Source organism: Pleurodeles waltl, chromosome 8 (assembly GCF_031143425.1).
Source record: "Pleurodeles waltl isolate 20211129_DDA chromosome 8, aPleWal1.hap1.20221129, whole genome shotgun sequence".
Classification (NCBI taxonomy): Eukaryota; Metazoa; Chordata; class Amphibia; order Caudata; family Salamandridae; genus Pleurodeles; species Pleurodeles waltl.
The window spans coordinates 1,131,870,909-1,131,895,758 of NC_090447.1; the positions used below are offsets into that span (position 1 = coordinate 1,131,870,909).

Genomic DNA, 24,850 nt, shown 5'->3' on the forward strand with positions numbered 1-24,850 from the left:
ACTAGTGTTGCACCAGGAGAACTGGGCTGTTGTGAATATTGTGGAGCCTGCTGCTATTAGGGTATGAGGAATAAATTAATCTTTGACTCACCGTTGTTTAATCTTAATGGTTCACCCTTCTTTTTCTGATGTTGCCTGGGAGAGAGAGCTGGCCTAGGTGAAGGGGTGCAGCCGTATTCTGAGGCAGGTACTGTCTCGACGGGAGAGCAGCTGTGGCAGCAGCTGGCATAGTACTGTAGGACAGTACGTGTGCAAGACTTAAAAGGTACAGTGCCCCTCACATAAATTTAAAAAAAATAATAATTAAAACACACGCACATATGGGGTTCAATTTAGCATAAAATTACGTCAGTTAAGGCCTTGAGACTCTCACGGGTGAGTAGCCGAGCTGTATTAGAACCCTGATTGACAGAACAGGGCATGTACCACCAAACTGGAGGCACAGGCAGCAGCGCGAAAAAGAAAAATAACTGCCCCTTGCCACCCAGCCTGAGCCTCAGCTGTGATCAGAATGCTGCAGCCAGCTCAGATGAGCCCCCAGGCCAGTGCAAGCTATTTTATGAGGAGTGAGTTGTGCTCACTGATGCGTCAGTGCTGTGCACAGTAGAGTGCTCCATTTCTTATCAACCTCCCACTACCCACAAGGGAATGGGCAGCCAAAGCCAACCAGCTGTCGAAATACACTTGGAAAAAAAAAAAGGGAACTGGGATCTTGCATGCAATAGGGGTGGTGTCAGTGAGTGTGGGGGCGGGGCTAAAAGGTGTGGCCAAAAACAAAATATTCTGCACTTTTTTATTTTTTAGGTCTCTCATCACCAGGTAGCTATATGCAAAATAACACACAGCTTAAAAGAAAATGAAATACAAGAAGTTGTTACTCCTTGGGAAGTGCACAATAGTAGGTTATGAAACCTCTATTAGTTAATGCACTGCAGTGGTCTGTGTGTAACCAGAGAGCCACACAATAAAATTTTGGGTAGTGCAGTGGAAAATAGTGACTTGTGAATTTTTAGTGCTACGAGGTCACAACCTGGAACAGAAAGCACTGTGAATATGCAAGTCATTATTTTAAACTTGCATTACACACAGTATAATATATACTGCTACAAAACACTTAAAAGGTTTTATGATAAAATGGTGCTTCCAAAATATAAATTTTAGCAATATTCAGACTGTGTAATGCAATTATATATATATATATATATATATATTTTTTTTTTTTACATAAAAGCCCCTTCAATACCTCCTTGGGGTAGTAAGCACTACGTAAATACAATCAAAAGCTCTCACATCACAGCTCCGATGTTAACTGCACCACCACTCAAAAAGAATAAATCTTCGTAATCACAAAGATTCATCAATTAAAGCCAGTACCAGCTCCCAAGCACCCTTTACATTTGCAGATTAACTCGTAGGGCACATTTGCATTTCCTTCATGCAGCAGGCACCCTGGTAGGAAGTGGTTTATCTGTCTGCCCAACTTTGGTTTCATAGTGCAGCACACTCCCTGAATGATACTTCTGCTGACGCATTTACAAAATCGGAATTAACTGTCCCTGTGACTGTTTTATGAAAAGTAGGAGAACAGTTTTACATAAATCCTTTTTGGTGCTGACAGAATAGATTGAGAATGTGCGACCCCCTTCCCATGACTCCATGCCCCCTTTGGGGTCACGCCGAACAGACTGAAGATCTCTGACCTAGAGGGTGTTGGGGGTGATGCTTGTCGAGTACTTGTTTATAGAGACTAGAACCAAAGTGAAATGGTTGCCACAACTGTAAGATAAAACACTTTGGGAACGAAGGCACTGATTCAATCAGATGTCACAAATTGTGGAAGTACTACAACGTCACTTCTAAAGCATGTAAATATAAAGTAAAACATTTGCTATATGTGGCATCAGTCCAGATAAGTGCAAAATTCCGGCAAGTAGGTAACATGGAGGTGCTGCAATTGAAGAAAAAAAAAAAGTGTCTAAGGGACTCCGCCCAGAAAAAGACAGCATGTATGGTAAATTTGTATATATGGGCACCTGAAAAATCTTGTACAAGTTGATGATCTAGTCTTGCTAAAGGAAATATTTGTGAACGTATGTTTGCAACGTTTTAATTGCTGTAAAACGTAGAAGTGCTTCAACTTTTCTTGAATTTAAAGAGAAGTATAAGTGATTTAGGAAGAAGTAACTACATGTTCTTTTACACATTAGATCCATTGTAGGCGAGTCAAAAAATAAACAAATTCTATTGAATGGTCTAGTAAGCACATTCTTGGTGAACGCCAAAAATCTCAAATTAGTACAGACTATTTTGCTCATATGGGTTTTATCACTGAATAGGTTGCAAGTGTTTATGAATCATGGCTATCTTACCTTTATAATGAATATGTTTGTTTACTTCTTAAAACGTAACACAATAAATGATGTGGCATATATATTTGACATCAGATTAGCAAATAGTGTGGATATATTCACCCAAGTAACTTTTTAGATAATCTAAATTAAATGTATAGGAAACAAAAAGCAAGGCTTCAAAATGCATTCTAAAGAAATGTCCCTCATTACTTTCTTGGTTGGTTGGAATCCATTGAGTGGTACACAGAAAAACCTTGATGACCATAGCTACAAAGTTTAATTCTGGACAAACAAGTTATAGAAACATTCTTCAAACTTAAATTTCCTTCCCAGAGCAAGGGACGCTTAAAAGAAAGCACATCAAGATTCTTAACCAGCTCTTTTTGCATAGCGTTTTTAAACCCTGAACTCATTTAGTATTTTTAAACAATATCAAATTCATTACTAACTATGTTTCATAAATATGCTTGCCCCATCACAAAATATCTACAACTATAAATAGAATTTTACAAAACGTCGTCTTTCACAAATCAAAAGGACAAGTGTGTACAATAAATCTATACAGGGGATTTCACTTTATACAACCACAGTCAAAAAAAATAAAATCAGAAGTTGAAAGGACCGGATTACACAGGCCTCGGCAATATGTAAATGTTTCTAATAACATTCGTTTAAAGTTTATAAACCGGCCTTTGCATTCTTGGTTTTCGGGGGCGGGGGGGGGGGGGGAATAGGTGGATTGAGGGGGTGTGAGGACAACAGAAGACTAAAAACAACCTGTATTAACCATAAGCAGAAAACGATTTGCGCCAATACACAATATACCCAGTTTATCGTACGCAGCAGCCAAATGTTTGGTTTACAATCAGTGCATCAAACAAAACCATCAAAATACAATGTTACTCTTTTTAAAGGGTGTGCGAAATACGTTTCTTTTTAAGTGTTAAGGCAGGAGGGGCTGGGTACGAGTGTACATTGGGGCATAGGTATCCTTCCACGCAAGAAGACGGGTTTACTTATGGCAGTGACCTCGCCGATCTTCGTATAAAGCCTTGTCTTTTAAAGTTAAGAAATGGTGACTGCGTTTAGTAAACACCTGCCTTAAGCCCTGCAAATATTAGCGAGTATGTGTATAGGAAGAGGGAGGTGCATTTGTAGTGTAGCCTTTGAAAGTCTGACGAAATAAACGTTCAATGTGGCTAAAAACTGTTGGGACAGGAGGGCTATGCCCATATGAACGCATCTCTCTCTTATAAGGCAGACGATTGTGTGTGTTCTGTTAAGGCATGCCCTATAAAGTCCCATCCAAGAGCGAATTGTGCTGAGCTGCAGCGGGCCCCCGGTGCCAGTCATCCTCGGAGAAAGAGCTTGAACTGCCCGACTCCGAGTCGAGCTCGCTGAAACCATCCAGTTCCCAGTCAGCGCTAGACTCGCTGCGCACATCATCCTCCTCGCTGATGAAGCTCTGTCCGGGCTCAAGGCATGGCGGGAAGACACGCGCGGACAGGCATATGAATTCAGAGTCATAGTGCAGCAATCCTAGCATGGTACCCACGTTTAGCCAACGATCAGCGGACGCATCGTACTGATGCACGGTGACACGGTTCTTTCTCCACTGTGGTGTGGTACAAGTGATGAGCAGAAGCCGCCCACCGTGGCAGACAATCTGGTAGTTGTGCGTGCTGGCATCTACCGGGATGTCGCAAACCCGCCGCCACTCGCCACGGGCTGGACTGTAGACCTTTAGCACAGGAACATCGCAGATGCAGTAGATCTCATCCTGGAAAACGCATGCTTCTTGAAAGTCGCTGCGCCGCATTGAGGCGCAATTTAGCCACTGGTCCCGGGCAGGATCGTAGCACAGTAGGCGCTTGTGGTTGACAGCGTATAGATAGTCCCCCACAGTGACCAATTCGAAGGAGTAGAGTGAGTGCGGAAGGGGCGAAACCAGTGCCCACTGGTCACGCTGCACACTATAACACTCCACTTCTCTTAGCCTGGCCCCCGTAGAAGGGTCCCTGCCCCCTAGAATATAAATGTGGCCACGCAGATATGCTAGGTCCATGCCCTCACGGCAAAGCAATCGGTCAGCCAGCTGCCGCCAGCTGTTGCGCACTGGGTTGTAGACCCACAGTTGCTTGAGAGGCTGCGCTGCCAAATAGATATCGTGCTGAGGCGAGATACAGACTGCCGAGGAAGTCACCGTTTTACCGCTGCCATGTCCGGCCGTGGCCAACGGCGAGGGCATGGTGTAGATATCACCAGAGTAAGGATCGTAGCAGAGAAAGGGCTCCTTGCGGTGTCCAAAGAAGATGACCATCTCCTTGGCCTGCATTCCGATGCGGCGGGCAGGGCTCTCCTGTGGCGGGGTCTGTGGCTGAGGGGGCGTTGGTGGGCAGACAGGCCCATAGCGGTCGTCCAGCACCCCCTGGAGATAGGGCAGACAGTAGCGTCGCACGAAAGGCCGGCCACGCAACCCCTCCAGGTATACACGATCCTTGTCGGCCAGATGGTGCCAGCGGACACAACGGAGCACCTCGGCTGCACAGGGTCCACGCTCAGCTGGAGCGGCCTCCAGCCACTGTAGGGCGGCTGCGCAAACGCGCCGTTCGCCGTCCACATCCAGGTCGTCAAGCAGCAGCACCTCCTGCAACTGTGACAGACTCAACTCGCACAACTCCCCGCTGCCAAGCTGACTAAAGTGTCGCGCCACGTAAGACAAGGCCTGGGCTCTCAGTTCGGCGTGGTCAAAGGCGTCCGCAAACTTGAGGATACCGGCGCAGTTGGCTGGCTCTAAGCGGCGGGCCAGGAAGCCGGCGCAGGCCTGGCGCACATACTCCAGCTGCAACATGTCGGCTGCAGCGTAAAGGCGCTGCACGTTGGCTTCGCTCACCGTCACGCGGCCGGTGTAACAGTAGTCGATTATAAGGGCCATGGACTCGGCGTCCATGTCGTGCAGCGTTACCTTCTTCTGCTTGCTCTCGTACAGGCCACCGGTGAACATGCTTTTAAAGTACGGGCAAGCGGCTGCCAGCACATTACGGTTGCAGGAAAAGAGGCGGCCGGGCGCCTCCCCTGAGGGAGAGCGCGCGCCGGCCGCCGGTGTTGGACTGGCGGCGGTTGGCGACGTCATGCCCCCGAGCACTTCAATCGTGACGTCACAGAGCAGCCGAGAGTCGTAGAAGGTTTTCAGTTGTGCCAAAACCGCTGCTGCGTGGCCGCCATCCACTAGCTCCTCCGGCCCCGAGAACACGCTCGACACTGAGCGGCAGGCCATACTGCCTGCGGGCTACCCGTCAAAGAGTTTCGTCGTTATCCTAGGCCGCAGCTTGTGGACTTTCACTCTGGGAGCGTGCTCTGTACTCGCTGGGTCACCGGCGCGGTGTCACTTCTCCGCTTATTTACAGTTTTTAGTCGGCAGTAGACATCTTATGCAGGTGCTGCGGCGGCCATGCTAAGGTCAGGCAAAACGTCACCCTTGGATAGGGTTGAGAAGACAAACTTGTTCGGCTTTCGCTATTCGATAACATGTGGCGATGACGTATAGCCTGACGAGGACATGGCCTCGGCAGGGACGTAACCTAATCAGCTTCCGCTGTCAAAACGATGTGGGTTTCCTGAAGAAATTGCCTACCATAGACCTAGAAAAGGTCTCAACTTCGCAGATAGGTTACTAAAGAAAGGTTGTGGTTGGTGGCAGATTAAGCAACGATCGGGCTTGGAAAACCCGTTTAAGTGTGGTCGCTCTATTTCATTGAGGATCAAAACAATAACGCAATAAACAGATGTTTAGCTTTGGACGTTATAGTAATTTGACGAAAGGGGAAAGGATTCTTTTTCAGTACATACCTGTAATATTTCTTATCAAAAGACGGCATGAGCTTATGGCTGCACGTGGAATATATCTTTAACTCCTGCTTATCTCCTGGTATCAATAATGTAAACTTTCAAGGGACGGTTATTGTCCAGTTTGGAATGGAAGGCGTACATTTTCCCAAGATGGCCGACACGTTTACTGCATTATGTGAGGGCTTGCTTTTCTATTCGAGGAAATCGCTCTGCCCATGTACTGACGCTTGACTTTCCCCCGTCCGAATCTGCACCCCCTACGTCAGAGGGTGCTTGTTCATTCAGCTGCTTGCTGAATGTTTCAGCTCGGGTGCCCGTCTCCGCTCCCCCAGCGCGATGTTGCGCATGCGCGAGTGCTCACAGCAGCACAGATCCAAGCGAGGTGTTTAACCCCGTCGCTGCCAATGTTTAACCCCGTCGCTGCCAGGACTTTTCCTTCTCAGGCGCCAGGGATTTTTTTGTCTATTTGGGGTTCTTCGCTTTTAGGCCCTCATAACTTTTTGTCTATATAAGCTACGCAAGCCAAATTTTAGTCCTTTTTTCCCCACATCCCAGGGATTCTACAGGTACCCAGACTTTGTCGGTTCCCCTGAAGGAGACAAAGAAATTTGCCAAAATGCAGCAAAAATTTCGTTTTTTCAAACAAGGGAAAAAAGGGCTGAAGATGAGGGCTCGTGTTTTTTCCTTGAAAATGGCATCAACAAAGGGTTCGCGGTGCTAAAATAACCACCTTCCCAGCTTTAAAGAACGGGCAGACTTGAATCAGAAAACGCAGTTTTTCAACCCAATTTTGGCATTTTACTGGGACATACCCCATTTTAATGTAGACAAAATTTATAATTCACCAAGGGGTCATTTGTGTAGATCCTACAGTGTTTTCCTACTGAAATAACAACATAAATAAAAAATAATAAAATTGACGTAAAAAAAACCCAACTGTTTTTCTCCACGTTTTACTCTGTAACTTTTTTCTGCAAAGTTAGATTTTTTAAAGCAATATACTGTTACGTCTGCTGGACTCTTCTGGTTGCGGGGATATATTGGGCTTGTCGGTTCATCAATAACCCTAGGTACCCAGAGCCAATAAATGAGCTGCACCTTGCAATGGGTTTTCATTCTATTCCGGTCGTACATCAATTCATTTGCTGAAATATAAAGATTGAAAGATAGGATTCAAGAAAACCTTTGTATTTCCAAAATGGCCACAAGATAAGGTGTTGAGAAGCAGTGGTTATTTGCACATCTCTGAATTCCGGGGTCCCATACTAGCATGTGAATTACAGGTCATTTCTCAAATAGATGTCTTTTTTACACACTGTCTTACATTTGGAAAGAAAAAATGTTGAATAAGACAAAGGCCAATAACACTTGTTCTTCTATTCTGTTTTCCCACAAGTCTCCTGATAAAAATGGTACCTCACTTGCGTGGGTAGGCCAAGTGCCTGCGACAGGAAACGTAACATGGACACATCACATTTTTACATTGAAATTTGACTTGGTTTTTGCAAAGTGCCTACTTGTGGATTTGGGCCCCTAGCTCATTCAGCACCTAAGAAAACCTAGCAAACCAGGACATTTCTTAAAACTAGACACCTATGGGATTACAGAATGGGTTGGCTTATGGGGCACTCACCAAGTTCCTTTACCCAGAATCCTTTGCAAACCTCACAATTTGTCCCAAAAAAAACATTTTCCTCTCATTTCAGTGACAGAAAGTTCTGTAATCTGAGAGGAGACACAAATTTCCTTGCACCCAGTGTCCCCCAAGTGTCCTGATAAAAATGGTACTTCACTTGTGTGAGTAGGCCTAGCACCTGCAACAGGAAATGCCCCAAAACACAACGTGGACACTTCACATTTTCCTAAAGCAAACAGAGCTGTTTTTAGCAAAGTGCCTAGCTGTGGATTTTGTCTTCAAGCTCAGCCGGCACCTAGGGAAACCTACCAAACCTGTGCATTTCCCCCAAGTCTCCCGATAAAAATGGTACCTCACTTGTGTGGGTACTCCTAGGTCTTGCGACAGAAAAAGCCCCAAAACACTATCTGGACACATCAAAATGATTAAATACAAAACTACCTGTTTTGGTGGGGAGGGGGGCACCTGCGTTTTTGTTCCTGGATTCAGCAGCCATCTAGGAAAACCTACCAAACCCAGACATTTCTGAAAAATAGACACTAGAGGGAGTGCAGGGTGGTTTGACTTGCGTGGATCCTCCAATGTTTTCTTATCCAGAATCCTCAGCAAACCTCACATTTAGCTAAAAAATCTAAATTTTCCAACATTTCTGTTTGGGATCACCCCACCGGGACAAATTTCCTACCACCCAATGTTCCCCTCAGTCTCTCGTTAAAAATGATACCTCACTTGTGTAGGTGGGCCAAGTGCCTGTGATAGGGAAGAGCCAAAAACATGTGGAAATCGAGGGGGAAACAAAGCGGGTCCAAAAAGGCAGATTGAAATAAAAAAAATGTTGTCTGACAAATGCAGCATCATTTTTATCGGTATAGAGGAGACAATGTTGAGAGGTAGGAGGTTTGTGTATTCCTGCAGATTCCGGAAGGTTCCATCACAAAAATGTAGTAGAAATGTGTGATTCCCAGCAAAGTTGGAGGTTTGCAAGGCATTGTGGGAAAGAAAATGGTGTGGGGTGTATGTGAAGCACACTATCCTGGAATCAACTAGATGTTAAGTTTTCAGATGTGTATAGGTGTTGTGGATGTTTCTAAATGGCAGCGTCCCAAAGTCCAAAAAGCGCAGCCCTCAACATTCCAAGTGGCACACTTTTGAGAGTTACCAAGCTCTCATGGCCCAACCGTAAAACCAAGACCCAAAATAATTGGGAGGGGGCAGGAATGGCCTAAAAGTAATTAGGCCCCACCGGGAGTGACCCTTAACTAAGGGGTGGCTCCCCACATATAAAAAATAAAAAAGAAACAAAAAAATAAGTTATCCCTGGTCTCTAGGGGTTTTCTGCCCACCCTGGGGGCAGATCGTCCTAATTATATTAGGCCGATCTGCCACCGTGGGGGAAGAAATGGCCTACAAATGTTTTGCCCCTCCTTGGGAGCGGCTCTTGCCCAAGGGGCCACTCCCCTTCTGAGTAACTATAAAAACAATAAAAATTCCCTGGTGTCTAGTGGTTTCTGCCTCTCTGTGGGCAGTAATGGCCTAAACATAATTTGCCCCCCCCCAGGGGGTGACCCTTGCCTAAGGAGTCACTCCCCACATATAAAAAATAAAAATAAAAAAAATATATCCCTGGTGTCTAGGGGCTCATATTAGGCCGATCTGCCCCCATGGGTTGGTGGGACTGGGCAGAAATGGCCTAAAAATATTACGGGCCCCTAGGGAGCGACCCTTGCCCAAGGGGCCGCTCCCCTTATGTGTCAGCATGCTAAAAAAATAAAATTCCCTGGTGTCTAGTGGTTTCTGCCCCCAGGTGGGGCAGAATTGGCCTAAAAATAATTTGGCTCCTGGGGACTGACCCTTGCCTAAGGGGTTGCTCCCCACACATAAAAAAAATAAATAAACAAAAAAATTATCCCTGGTGTCTAGGGGCTTTCTGCCCCCGGGGGTAGATCGGCCTAATTATATTAGATCTGTCTGCCACCAGGGGCGGCAGAAATGGCCTAAAAATAATATGGACCCCTAGGGAGCGATCCTTTCCCAAGGGGCCGCTCCCCTTATTGACAGTACCTAAAATAAAAATTCCCTGGTGTCTAGTGGTCATTTCGGCTGCCCAATCGCATTGCGATCAAACAGCAGAAATGCTGTGAGAGACAAGAAAGGTAAGGTCTTTCCTTTCCTTTCTTGTCCCTTCCGCCCCACCTCCCGGTCGGAAGAGAAATGCAAAAGCATTTCTCTTCCGGTGTTCTAGCTGTCTGCGCATTCCCGTCTGTCTGCGCATCCCCGTCTGTCTTCGCTCCCCCTGATGTCAGAGGGTGCTCAGGAATACCGCTGCTGCCTGTATGTTTGAGCTTGTACGTCTGTCTGTGCCTCCCCAAACATGATGTTATACAGGCATATCGCTGGATGAAATACTTATCCTTGCAAGGTCACACAATCTGTCCAATAGTCGCAGAGGACATGCATGCTGCCCTAGCGCGATCTGCTCCGGCACCAGGCCAGGCCAAATTGGGCCCAGTAAAGGAAGAACGGGTTGACGCCGTCCAAGGATGCTACAATCAGCCGCATGTGGCTCGACCACCGAGACTGGAGGAAAAGAGGTACGGTAGCTGTGGTCTAGAGCACAGGATACCAGGAATATGCCCTGCCGAGGGAAAGAACTTCTCCAAATGTGATAAGCCCAACGATTTTGCCAAAGTTTTCCGAGGGAGGTGGCCCAGATCCGTGACCATGTTGGCCCGGAAGGCGGCAATAAAGCAAGTTACGCCAGACGATGGCACTGGGATGGTGGCGGTTGACGCATACCCAGGCAACAAACCCTACGAGGATGATGAAGATAAGGAGATATTTGTTGTTTCGTTTGCTGACAGGTTGGACCAGAGGTGGAGACCACCACCCATGTGTACCATAACGGTAAATGGCACAACAGTGCTCATAGACACTGGGGCGTCAGTAAACGTTATGGATGTGGAACAATACAGCAAGATATCTCCCCCACCAGAGCTCACACCATGCTGGACCAAGATATATGCCCATAGGGGCGTGGACCCTTTACCCCGGCGAGGGGCGATAGAGGTTACTGTTGGTAGTGAGCGCCGTTCGACACATGCCGAATGCCATGTGTTGGAATGCAAGAAAGTAACCCTTCTCCGATGCCACACGGTGGAAGACCTGGAGCTAGTGTTTTTCGCCTGGCAAGTCCACGACTCCCTGGCTGAGGCGGTGCTGGCCCATTTACCGGAGTTGTTTCAGGGGCTAGGAAAACTGAAAGGAAAGTAGTTCCAGTTACATGTTGATCCTGCAGTACGACCCATTGCCCTAAAGCACCGGCGGGTGACTTTCCACTTACGACCCCAGGTGGAGAGTGAACTACAGACAATTGAGGAGTGGGGGTCATAGAGAAGGTGACCGGCCCGACGCCCTGGGTGTCGCCACTCGTCATCGCCCCAAAGCCTAAGCAGCCTGACACCATTCGCCTGTGTGTGGACATGCGCCTTCCCAACATTGCCATAAATTGAGAACGCCACATCACACCCACCATGGATGATATTGTTGTGGATCTTAACAGGGCCCAGTGGTTCTCTAAGTTGGACCTATACTCGGGATACCATCAGCAGGAGCTAACCCCAGAAAGCCGTAACGTCACCACATTCTCAAACCAGGTGGTGCTGCGACGTTACAAGTGCCTTAGCTTTGGGGGCTCTTCGGCCGTGCATATCTTCCACAATGCCATACGGGAGACACTGTCCGGTTTGACCGGCGTCATTAATCGACATCTTAATTTTCTCCAACACGTTAGAGGAACATCAAAAACAGCTGAGAGCCACTCTCCAGAGGTTAGCAGAAGCAGGACTAACGTTGCACCGGAAGAAATGCGCCTTGTACCACAACTCCATTGAATTTTTTTGGTTACATCTTTTCAAGGGAACTTCTGAAGGTTGACCCCAAGAAAGTAGAGGCCATCCAAGGAGCAGCCTTACCTCGCAACGCCACTGAAGTCAGGAGCTTCCTCGGTATGGCAACGTACTATGGGAGGTTCATCCCCAATCTGGCCACACTTTCCGAACCTCTTCGACAGCTCACGAAGGCCAACACCCCGTGGGAGTGTGGCATAGAAGTGGAGAAGGCGTTCCAAGCAGTCAAAAGTTCACTGTTGGACTCTGTGGTCATGGCATACTTCCACCCGCACAAGAAAACGGAAGTCATGGTGGACTACAGCCCCATTGGGCTCGGAGCCGTATTGCTGCAGGACAGAGCCAACAGCAGTGGACGCCAGTGGCCTATGCCAACATGGCCCTCTCGGCAACGGATGCCCGGTATGCGCAAATTGAGCTGGAAGCGCTGGCCATATGACGGGCCTGTCAGCATTTCAACTTGTATTTTTGAGGGCACAAATTTATGATGGTTACCAACCACAAACCACTGGTATCCCTCTTTGCGGGCACGGCCCGAATTGCCCCGCCAAGAATTGAAAGGTGGGCGGTGCTCCTCCAGCCCTACCGGTTTTACATTGTCTACTGGCCTGTAGTCAACAATCCTGCAGATAACTTATCACGCCATCCGTTGCGGCCACGCTCGCAGGTAGAAGAAGAGGAGGAGGATGGACAGACAGAGAGTTTCGTAAACATGATTGTGAACCTAGCATGTCCCACAGCGCTGATGGTGACGGAGATCATTGATGCCTCAATCCGAGATGCAGTCATCGGCTGAGCCAATCGGTCATGGAAATGTTTCCTTGACAAGAAGTACGATTTTGACTCTGAGGAGCGCAAGGCGATGCAGTGGATTTGGAATGTGAGGGCTGGAGCTCTCTGTGAGTCCAGAAGGTCTTCCTCTCCAGGGCCAGCGCTTAGCAATACCCCGCAGTCTACACCTTAGAGTTGTAGAATTAGCTTACCAGGGTCATCAGGGGACAGCGAAGACTGTTTGCGTGAGAAGGTGTGGTTCCCCAGGATGAACGCCATGGTAGATGACCTGATACCAACAGGTGATCCCTGTGCGATCACTGCTCGAGATCCCGTCCTTGCTCCAGTGATGACCAAACCTCCCAGCACTCGACCATGGCCCCGGGTAAACCTGGATTTTGGTAGTTTTCCTGATGGATGGCTGACGGCTGTCATGACTGACTTGTGCGCCCGGTTCCCGATGGTGGAACTGGTGACGTCCACAGCATTTGAGCATGTCCATCCTGTCTTGGAGAAGGTTTTCGCTCTCCTGGGTCTGCTGGAGGACATAACAATGGACAATGGTCCTCCATTTCACGGCCAGGAGTTTCAGGTTTTATTCGCCATATCACACTGGTGAATTACCCCTCAATATCCCCAGGCAAACGGGGATGTTGAGCACTTCATGTGGACCTTGAACCCTGCTTTACGAACTGGAGTAAGTCAACAAGAGAATGCCAAGATATGCCTGCATGCGTTCCTGAGGGCATACCGGCAGACACCCCATAGCACGACGGTGTGTGCCCCGGCAGCGTTGATGTTTCTTTCGCCACCACAGGACTGCAGATACGCTGATGAGCAGTGGAAACCTACTGAATTGGATATACTCAAGACGCAGGAGAAGCGAAAACAGACCAATGTCTAGGCCAGCAAGAGGAGAAGGGCAAAACATTCTGACCTAAAAGTGGGGGAATCCGTCATTCTGAAGGATCGCCACCCAGGTTGGAAGTTCCGTACCCCTTTTGAACCTGAAATCTAGATAGTCGAGAAGAACGCTGGGACCATCGCTGCTGCCACAAAAGTGGGGCGTCAGGTGACCCGGAATGTGTCTTGGTTCTTGAGGGTGGAGCCTCGGGATGGCGATTCAGGAGCTGACCCGCCGGAGGAGAGTGGCGAAGAGCTTGAAGGAGGCTACGTTTCACAGCCAAGTTCTCCAGATGAATGCTGACCAGGAAGTGACGGAGGTCCCAGCAGAGATCTCGAAGGGTCCTGTTCCCCATATCGGGGACCCGCACGAGGGCTGAAGCAGAGCGGGAGAAGTGAAAGGTACGACCTGCTGCCCAACCCTGAACCCAGCCAAAGTCTTAAGAGACTTCATGTGTTTAAAAGAAAAGTGACTGGTGTGCATGTACAGCCAATAACTCCTGCTGTTATCTTCTTTTCCTTTCTCTCTCTTTTCTTTTGTATCTCTGGTTGTTATTGTTATTCATATGCCTTGTTCGAGGGTGAATGTTTTTGTAGTAGTTCACTAAAACATGTGGGGGAAGTAGACAATCACCCGGGCTCTCCCCTACATTGTTGCCTGCTCTGTGACACCATACGTTGTCCGGGGCGGAGGTTATAAAATAAAGAGGTGCCCGGCCTGCGCGGTATTGGTGCACTAGTTAACTGTACAGCTTGCTGCAACGAGGTTTTGTTCCCCCATTAGGCCGTTCAGTCCACAGTCAGCGCGACGCACCCAGCCGTGCTACAGTAACTAGAACCTCCGCCCGCCATGCAGTTATGTCATCGAACATTTTCCTACAAATGTTATGGCCACACATCAATTTTGTTATAACAGATGTAATGAGTGCTGTAATATATGGGTTAATTATCAGCGCACAGCGAGTGCACAAGTTATATTTAACCTCTATCATATTATTTTACTTTTAGCCCTGCGGAAGTGGTGGTCTCCAAGGTGTGGGGGCTAGGCGCAGCCCTTGCATAGTTACTAAGCTTAGCCCTGGGGAGGTGGTGGTCTCTGGGGCTTCTAAAAGCACTAGTAGGGGGGATCCTGTGTGCCCCCATCCTATTTTTAAGCCATAATGCCCTGAGGACCTGGCCAACCCTGGGGCAAAATAACTGTGAAACTTGGGAGACCATTTTTTTAAACCTCTGCAAAATCTACAGATCCAGCCGCAGAATTTGCAGATATTTAAAAACAAAATACCTTTAAGCCCTGGGGGGGTCCCAGGGGGACCCCTGGACCAAAGCTAGTGTGTTAGACTATACATATCCCGTTACATTTTCTTTTTATGTTTTTATTGGGACTCTGGGAAGCTGAATTCCACAGGTGCCTGGAAGAATGTATGGGATTTAGGAGTGTACGTACGTCTGATGTCTTAGGGGTCACCTCCTCTCCATTCTTAGGTCTGCACTACCCACAGTGCATTTACTGCCTCTGCAATATATACAGCATACCTTTTGGGGTTTGTAGCCTATTCATTGCTTGCTGTTGGACTGGACGCAAAAACGACAAGGTGATGGATGGAATGCTTGAATTAATCCCGGCCCATGGAAATTGCTCGGGCAGCATCCCATTACAACATTTATTTTGCCCACCATGCCACCATATCACCACAGTTTGGAACCTGCCATATGCAAAGCAGTTTTTACCCTACTGCTCAAGGAACAGTCCAGCCTGAAATGCCAGGCCAGATCCTCCCTGGACCATAAACAAGCATTCTGGGACCGTTTTTAGGGTATCACCACCTATGGGCCAGGCTAGCTTGAATTCAGTGGCACAGTGACCACAGGATAAACATCTGGGCATAAGCTTCCTACGTAGGGCAACACCACACCACTCCACTCCACTTTACACTACTCCTCCCTACAACACTATACATCACTTCACTCTGCAACACTCTGCTCCACTCTATGCCCTTCTACTCCATGCAAGCCTCACTTCATACCGTGCTACTCCACTCCAAGACACTCCACTGTAAGACTTTCTATGACACGGCTCGCCACTCCACTCCACACCGCTATACTCCATTCTACCCCACTCCACTCCAATTCAATACAACCCAATCTACCCCACTCCACTGCAGTACAATCTATGCCACTCCACTCAAACCTTCCATTTCAATCTACCATACTCTAAATTACCCAATCTACTCTGCTCCAGTGTATCACACTCCATGTTAACCTACCCCCACTCTACTTCAGTCCAATCCACCCCACTGTACTCCACTACAGTTTAGCCCACTCCACTCTAATCCCCTTTACCACTCTGTATTTAACTCCAATCTACCCCACTTCACTCCAATCAATCCCACTAAAAATGTACCACACACCACTGCAATCTAACCCACTCCACCCCAATCTACGGCATTACAGTCTAGTGCAGTATACTCCACTACAATCTACTTCACCTCAATCTACTCCACTATACCCTATTCTTCTCCACTCCAACCTACACTATTCCACTATAATCTAACCCACTTCAAACTACTCCACTCCAATCTACTCCAGTATACCCCAATCCACTATTCCCCAATTTACCCCATTCCAGTGTATCTCAGTCCACTCTACTGCAGCCTACCCGGATATACCTCAATCCTATCTACCGCAATCAACACAGACTTATTCCTTTGAGACGTGCATCAGCTGCAAGGTGCTTCATTTGCATCTATCTTTACTCATATAGCTGAGCTGTTGTCTTAATGTATCAATGCTCATGCTGTATGACAGTTTATTCACACCTCATGATAGTATATTTCATTAGTGTGTAGCTCACTCTTGCAGGGATGCATTTCTTGCACTTACCTTGTTGGAGACTCAATAGTAGCCAAGCCTGGTTTGTGTTTATGTAACTTTCTTGACATAGAGAGGTAGGCCTCTTTTTGCCCTTGGTTGTGTGACCTTAGCTGTTCTTGCTAGTCCAGTTGATGCCTTGTTATTTGTTGTTTAGCAGGGCTCCTTCTCTGCCCCACCATCTCCTAGCACCGTTTTTGGTCTGCAGTTGCTCTTTTCATTGCTCAGCTCGGCCCCTAGGCACTGTTACTCGATGCTTGTTGTCGGTTATGTCTTGGCTGGTGGGTCTGTGTGTTTCTTTTGCTCTCTTTGCATTTTATTTTGCCCTTTTATTGTTGTCCTACTGCTACTGCATTGACTTAATAGTGTCTTATTCAAATTCCAACATGTAGTCCTCTTTTGTACTTGGTGTACTCCTCTGTGTCTATGGCCGGAATATTGCTATTCCTCTTTTTCTCATAAGTCCATGTATATCTGTGGGTTCCAGTATGGCTCCACTCCACTCAATGCAACTGCAAGCCACACAGTGCCACTTCACTATACTCAGTGCCTCACCACTTCACACCTCACACCACATAATGACTACACTCCATGCCACTATACTCCAAGCCACACAATGCCACCCTACACCACACAATTACACCGCTCTTAATACCACACCACACAATACCAACTCCACTCCACCAGCACTAAGCCACTCCACCCTACACCACTGATCTTCAAACTTTTTAACCCCAGGCCCACACAGACACATACACCCACACAGACACACACACCCACACCAACTTTTTCACAATTATTCTATTAAATGTGCAATGTTTAAACTTTTTTAAATATTGCAGATAACTTGTGTTACTGTTATAAAAAATGCAATCAAATACATGATGCCAACCATACTATTCTGGTCAGGCATGTACTGCTCATTTTCTTCAGCTTAAGACACAGCACGGTTCTCACCATAATGCTTCTCTTGGCCATAGCCTGGTGCCTCACCTCCCTGGGATCATTTGAGGCCCCCTCAGGGGAACCCACCTCCCAGTTTAAAGGCCCCCTGTTCTACACAATGGCACCGTACTTCACTCCTCTAAGTGCAATTCCACACTACTTAATGCCACTCCAGTACACTCCAAGCCACACAGTGCCACTCCATCCCACAATGTACCACACTACTCTAATCCACACAATGCTACTCTTTTACATGTTGCACAATGCTACTTCAAACCATGCCAGTCCACTAAATGACAATACACTACACTCCAGGCCACAAAATGACACTTCCCCCAAGCCAAGGCACTCCACTTCAGTCAGTGCACTATACTTATTGCAACATAACATAAGTCCACTTAATAAAATTTCACTCCTCTACACTCCACTCCACACAGTGCCATGCAACACAATGCCACTCCACTCCTTCTAAATCAATATAGTTTACATATGTGCAGGAGCAGTGCGTGGTGGGGGCGGCTGGTGCGGGGGTGAAGAAAAATTAATAATTGAAGAAAAAAAACTTACCTGAATGCGCTGTCGCCATCACCACCACCAAGCATCACCTCTTTCCTTGGCAACAGGTACAGGCTCCCAGCCTGCCCTGCGGCCAATCTAAATGTTACCATCATGACACAAGTGTTCAGATTTGGGGGAGTGCCAAGCCAGGGTGCTCCTAGGCAGACTGTGAGAGTCTGCCTGTTCTCTCCAACCCAGCACTGCATTGCTGGATTGGACAGAGCTTAGTGCGCATGTATGTTTGCCCAGCCTGAGACGGCCGGCTAACATACATGCGTACTGAGGGGGAGTACTGAGTATTCCCCCTCTGTGCTCGTCAGGGCCCGTGACCCCACCCCTTCTACAATACAACAATAATAAACATAGTTCATTATTGCTGTATTGTAGAGGTTTGGCAGCTGCCGCTGCTGGCGGGGGCGATGCTCCTCCGACCTAACGGAGGTTCCACCCCTGCATATGTGAGATCTATTGATTTTGCAAATGCTTGTTTTGCAACACCTTTGGCGTTCCGTAATCTTTGTGTTCCCTGGAGGTATAATGAGGGCAGATCTTCCAGTCTTTCCCACGGGTGAGTGAGAAGGACCATTAGAGTCCAAGGGGCTGGAATACTGGTCTGAGGCGGGCGGTCTCCAAACATATTTTACTTTCATATTTTTAGATACATCTTTGAGTGCAATGGGTTTTTAACCACCCCTCATGCCCCCACCTCCAGAGATCATAACGGTTGGACTGTGGGTAATCCTCCAATATCATTGATAACTGTATTCGCAGCAACTGATGCTGAGACTGTGTGTTAATTTTCATTTATTGGTGAACATGTGTTTGCGTCATATCATTTTAAATGTTTTTATTTGTTCTCTTTTTAAGTTAAATCAGAGTTTAACTTGTTGTGGAGCAAAATATACATGTCAGATTAGAGGCTAACCGTAAACTTTCATACGTCAATACAGGTGTTGGAAATATGGCTGAAGGTGGTCTAGTGTTTTCAAGGGCAGAAACAGACACACTTGCCACGATTCTTAAGGAAGTTAATTATATATGAAGATCTCAACCTTTAACACTACTCTACTAGACATGGCACCCAATGTAAAATATTTCATATTAGAACTGATTTTTATTCATCAACATGTAGATAACACTAATAAAAGTATAGATGAAATATATCATGTCTATGGTCAACCGCCTGATTGGGGTACAGATATTGCCAGGTTACAGTAGAAGTTAACCAATTTGAAAGTCCGTGGAGATATACATATTATGTCCATCCTATATTAATAGGCCTCACTTTTTCGGGCAATCTGTAAAATATTTCCGACATGATGATGTCATGTCAGATGGCTATTTTGTTCTTTGGTGAGTCTGACTGCCAGGGTACATTACAGAGCCTTATTGTGTGAGCCCTCTGAAATTCTAAATCTGCAATACTCAAACGTCCTATTACCTAACATTACATGGACGCTCTGGCAGAAAAGGTCTAGGTTGAGTTTTTGATGCCCTGTTGCTAGAACATGGCAAAGAGAAATCAAGACCGCCCCCCTCCCCCCGGAAAGAATAACTCATGGAAGGATTATAAAAATTACCTTTTCATCAAGGTTCAGTTATGTCCATGGTATGCTGTGGCTTACAATTGCTAAATCTTTATTGACGAGTGTTGAAAGAATGATAAAACAATTCGTATTGGGGGTCAACTAAACCTAGGACCCGGAGGACTAAACTGTAGGCTCACACAGAGGCTGAAGGCCTGCGTCTCCTAAAATGTGTTTTTATTATAGGGCTAGTCATCTGTCACAGATTGTATCTGATAAGTGCAAAATGAGATTGCAGAATGAATCCTATGTGCAGACAACTGGAGTTTTTTATATTGCTAAGAAACTCTGCACTGGACTTGTTTCACTCAACTAAGGGCCCGGTTTAATTAGTGGCCAACCCATCATTGAGTAAATTATGAGAACATGGAGTCTTGCGTATATGGAGGGGGGCTGGATCCATGCACACGCCCCTACATGGAATACTGCTCAATTTAACTATACCCAAGGACCTCCCTGATATGCAAGCCCTAGTAGATCCAATGGGCTCTTAACACAATAAGATATTGGGGTATTAACCTAACTCCCAAACTGCCACCTTGGACGCAGGCCAGTTGGCCGCAACACTGGTTCCACATGGATCTGTCAGTGGACTGCTAGCCCCTCTTGGTTCTAGGCTGGCTACCCAAGCACGTTTCATTGTTCAGCACCTACATAGCTACCCCCCATTAGGACGGCACTTGACATATGAGACAGATTGGGAATCAGGTGAGGGCTTACTACCTTCCCCTCCTCCAACACTCCAATTGCACGCAACCCGGATTTCACTCTTGTGCTACTGCCTCCATTATTTACTAGCTTGGAGGCAGAGGAGTTTAGGAAATTAACAGACCTCTTTGCGGGAGCCTCCATTAAGTCATTTGAACAGTGTAAGGCTTATTACTCTCTCTCTGAAACAACAAGGCTACAGTACTGCCAGCTGCATCATTGGGCATTGCACCCCTCCAATTATTCTGGGGCTACCATATCCTATACTGACTTGAAAAATTAGTGAGCGCATATGACGGGTCTAAAGGACTAATCTCCAATACATACCGGACCATTCAACACTCTACACCTCTTCAAACCCACACATTTCAAACTTTCAGGCAGACTACCACTGCAGATGGCATTTTGTCTAAGCAATTGGAACCCCTTTGGCGGGACATACCTAAAACTTAAGAAAGCTTATCCCACTGTAAAATAGCTTATATGATCATTTTTCAATGGTATTATACACTGGCTTACCTCTCCACCATATACCCCTCCACATCTTTTTTCTGCTGGTAAAGCAGACTAGTTGTGGGAGATTATTGACAAATCCGCTGTTGACCCCCAAGCAGGAATTGGAATGTTTGGGGATCAGAGTGTGCTGGTGTCATGCTAACTGACCAAGCAGGCCGCTTCCCTTTTGCAACCCACCCGCCACCACAAAACTCTTGGCCACAGAAAGGCCTGATACCGGGGGAGTTCAGGGCATAGGCGACCTTAGATAGCATCTTACATTGAACTGCCGTAGCATAGGAGCTTGCACCACACATCAGTGAACAGACTTTGGTTGATACCAGTTACTGAGAATCCCGGCGACCCAGTGGGCCTGAACTTCGACCAACAACCCCACTGCGGGCTTCACGAAGGAGTGCAGACTGAAAGTGGGTGTGGGCTACCACCCATTTTTTCCCCAGGGCCTATAGTGACCACACTTGAGTATTTGCCAGTGCAGCACTGGGACTGCCTGTCCCCCTCTGCTACGTGGGGTAATTCGGGTCTTACAACATATATTACTGGGTGTAGAGTGCAGCAGGGGCTGACATTGCTGCTGGTCAAGTGGTGTGCACAGGCTCTCAGCTAGAACAGCAAAGCCATTCCGTTACAAAAATGCCAGTATTCCTCTTCCCGGATTATATCAGTGCAGTGCCGCAGGGCTTCCTTTTTGGGGGTGACGTGCAGATTGAGGCAGGCTGACCTCCACTATTCCCTCCTTTTTCAAGTTAAACTGAAGGCCATGGTTTGAATTAAAAGTTACTGCTTTACCAAGCCCATGGATGCCTGGGACTGGGTTGAGACATCCGCTTTCCCTTCACTGCCATGCCGACAACATGAGGCACAAACATCGCATCGCCAGAAGCACTGGGCACGCAAACATGGTGGTGCTGGATTCAAAGGAGCATCTACCCCAGAACAGGCAAAGGAGGGACAAACCCAGACTTGAGGTTGGAGGTTACATTGTGGGCAGACTGCATTCACCCCTTGTTTACTGTTCAGACGATGGCATAGCCGATGTCAAAGCATGGTCTCAGCAACCCTGCAGGAGCTGACAAGGGAAACAGCAGAGGAGCTTATATCACAACAAGAACCTCAGGTGAAGTAATCTGTATTCATCAGATTGTAGTAACAGGTCGTCCCAACTGACCCAGAGAGAGTAGAACTGCAGACTGCTTACACAATGTGGAAACTGACAGCCTGGCTACCCCCCTTGCCTAGCAAACATGATGCATGCTGGTAACATGCAGGACCTTTTCAGTCATGGGCCTTTTTTTTTTTTTTTTTTACTGTTTAGGTGATCATAATGTTTGAGGGCTGTCCACGGTAGGATTTTTTTTTTTACAGTTTTGTATAACTGTGATGATATGGCTTATGATCCGCTACAGAGCCCACACTCTCCCCACTTAGGATACTGACATGTCTAAATTTAGCATAATCTGGTAGAATGTCCATGGTATGGGCTCCACACGTAACAAACATGCGGTTCAGCAGTATCTTAGGTGATGGGGTGTTCAAATTGCACTGCTATAAGAGACTCATATCAGGGGAGGGGAGGGTTCCCGTTTTAAAAAATGCTTTAAGGAAATGTTTTGTACCACATAGTCTGGCTTTGCTTGCAGAGCCATAATCTTGCTTAGACCAGGTGTTCTCTTCAGGCTCACAGTAATCAAAATTGACCTGAAGGGCGGAACCATGCTGGTCGAGGGGCAACTAGATGGGAGGACGGTCTTGTTTTTAGGGCCCTCCATTCAACATAGCAGGCCTACTTCTCACGTTTGTTCTCCATATTCACTAAATGGGCCCACATCCCCTGTATCATTGACTCTAGGGGCCATATTTATACTCCGTTTGCGCCGAAATTGCGTCGTTTTTTTTGACGCAATTTCGACGCAAAACTAACGCCAACTAACGCCATATTTATACTATGGCGTTAGAGGCGAATAGCGCCAAAGTTCCCGGAATGTGCGTCATTTTTTAGCGTGAACCCCTTCCTTGCGTTAATGATATGCAAGGGAGGCGTTCCCGTCTAAAAAATGACTCCCAGGCCTTTACGTGGTATTTATACTCCCGGGCAAAAGAGACGCCCGGGAGTGGGCGTGGCTAAAAACGGCGCATTTGCGCCACTTTTTAACGCCTGGGTCAGGCATGGCGTTAAGGGACAAGTGGGCTCAAAATGAGCCCACAGTGCCCTCCCCTGCCCCCAGGGACCCCCCCTGCCACCCTTGCCCACCCCAGGAGGACCCCCAAGGATGGAGGGACCCACCCCAGGGACATTCAGGTAAGTTCAGGTAAGTATAATTTTTTATTTTTTATATTTTTTTTTGGTGGCATAGGGGGGCCTTATTTGTGCCCCCCTACATGCCACTATGCCCAATGACCATGCCCAGGGGACAGAAGTCCCCTGGGCATGGCCATTGGGCAAGGGGGCATGACTCCTATCTTTACAATGATAGGAGTCATGTTGATGGGGGATGGGCGTCGTTAAAAAATGGCGCAAGTCGGGTTAAGACGATTTTTTCGACGTAACCTGACTTGCCCCATTTTAAGACGCCCATGCGCCATTTTCCCCCTACGCCGGCGCTGTCTGGTCTACGTGTTTTTTTCCCACGCAAACCAGGCAGCGCCAGTCTGATTGCGCCGTCTAACGCCATTCCATAAATACGGCGCCCGCATGGCGCTTCAGAATGGCGTTAGACGGCGCAAAACTTTTTGACGCTAAACTGCGTTAGCGCAGTTTAGCGTCAAAAAGTATAAATATGGGCCTAGGTGTTTAGTTGACCCACAGCGTGATTGATCCCACCTACAACTCCCATACTCCCCGGTGTAGGCTTCAACACTGGACTTTGTTGGACTGAAGGAGATTGCTGAACTCAGACTCTAGGGAATGTTCCTTTAATTCTCCCGCCCACCACATGCTTTGCGTATCTGATTCGATTGGATACTCTGTGTCACAGCTACTAGGCTATTGGCATCAAGGGCAGAATATCTGGGGGAAGACCTATTCCAACCTTAATCCCCTCCAGGTACAGTTTTAGTGGGGTGTGTCATAGTCACAGGTTCCCACTAGGCATTTACAGCCCACCATGCTTGGAGATAAGGTATTCTGTGACACAACAGCAGAGACACTCTCCCATAGCCTACTCGACAACTGGGGAACATCTGTGTCCAAGGTAATTGACTGGGAAGCGATGAAAGTTATCCACAGAGGTCACTGCATCCATGCCGTTGTAGGGGTGAAGGCAGGCCCACACAGTGACATGTCCTGTATTTAGACATCCCTGGGTGCACTGCAAACTACGGCCCAAGCTGACTGTACAATGCTGGGTGCAATGATTAAGGCACTGCATAGACATGCTCAAATGAGTGAGCAACTACAACACCTCCACATCCGTGCGTACCATGCGAAGCAGTATGCAGATGTTTATTGTCCTGGCTCCTGCGCAGCATGAACCTGCCCACACAGATCACGATAATCAGGGATTCACCAGCAATTGTCACAAATCAGTCAGATTCACAAGGCATTTACTATGCATTATCAGACCGCATATGACCCTCTATTATGGACAGTCAGGTTGCAATATGTCACTTTCTTGCGTCTGTCAACTTAGTAGTCCGTCGTCCACTAGATAGGGAAGATCTTAACGCACCCCTTTCATGAGAGAAAGAGACGGTGTCAGGCGGGGCACAGCAACTCATAAAACACTGGGTATGAATTCCAAATCTAATTCTACAAAGCCTACAAGCACCTTTTAGCCCTGAAACTCCTCAAACCTTAACAAGAGTTCCAAACGGACGGTTGACTTCTGCCCACCCTCCGCAAATCTTAGTATCCTTTTCCAAGCCTGTGAAAGACCCCATGGAGCTTGCCTCTTAATACCCGCATTCTATGTTGAGGTCTGATTATAAAATCCTGAACAAGGTTATATCGGGCAGGCTGTGTGAACACATGCCACGTCTGGTGCACACAGGTAGGTCCACCACCACTTTAAATATTCACCTTCTGCACAGGGTAATGAAGCTTCCTCTGGTCCAGTTGCCATTTGCTGCATGCTTGGTGCTGGACTTGCATGAAGCATTTGATATAGTGGATTGAAATTGCCCGTTTTTGACCATGACTACTTTTGGCATCAAGGGATGACTAGATGCGTTAATTTTACTCATATACATTGAACGCACAGTGCGGGTGAATATTGGCCAGTGTATCTTCCCCTGTTTCTGAGTGAGCAGAGG

The 24,850-nt window shown here is 47.2% G+C and overlaps 1 protein-coding gene across 1 annotated transcript; it reads right to left on the reverse strand.

The window, feature by feature from the left end:
* Nucleotides 1–2,609: 2,609 nt before the first annotated feature.
* KBTBD7 (kelch repeat and BTB domain containing 7) lies at nt 2,610–5,852 on the reverse strand. The gene has a single exon (XM_069205333.1). It carries the CDS (start codon nt 5,626–5,628, stop codon nt 3,643–3,645), a length of 1,986 nt encoding a protein of 661 aa, XP_069061434.1. The 5' UTR covers nt 5,629–5,852; the 3' UTR covers nt 2,610–3,642.
* Nucleotides 5,853–24,850: the final 18,998 nt, after the last annotated feature.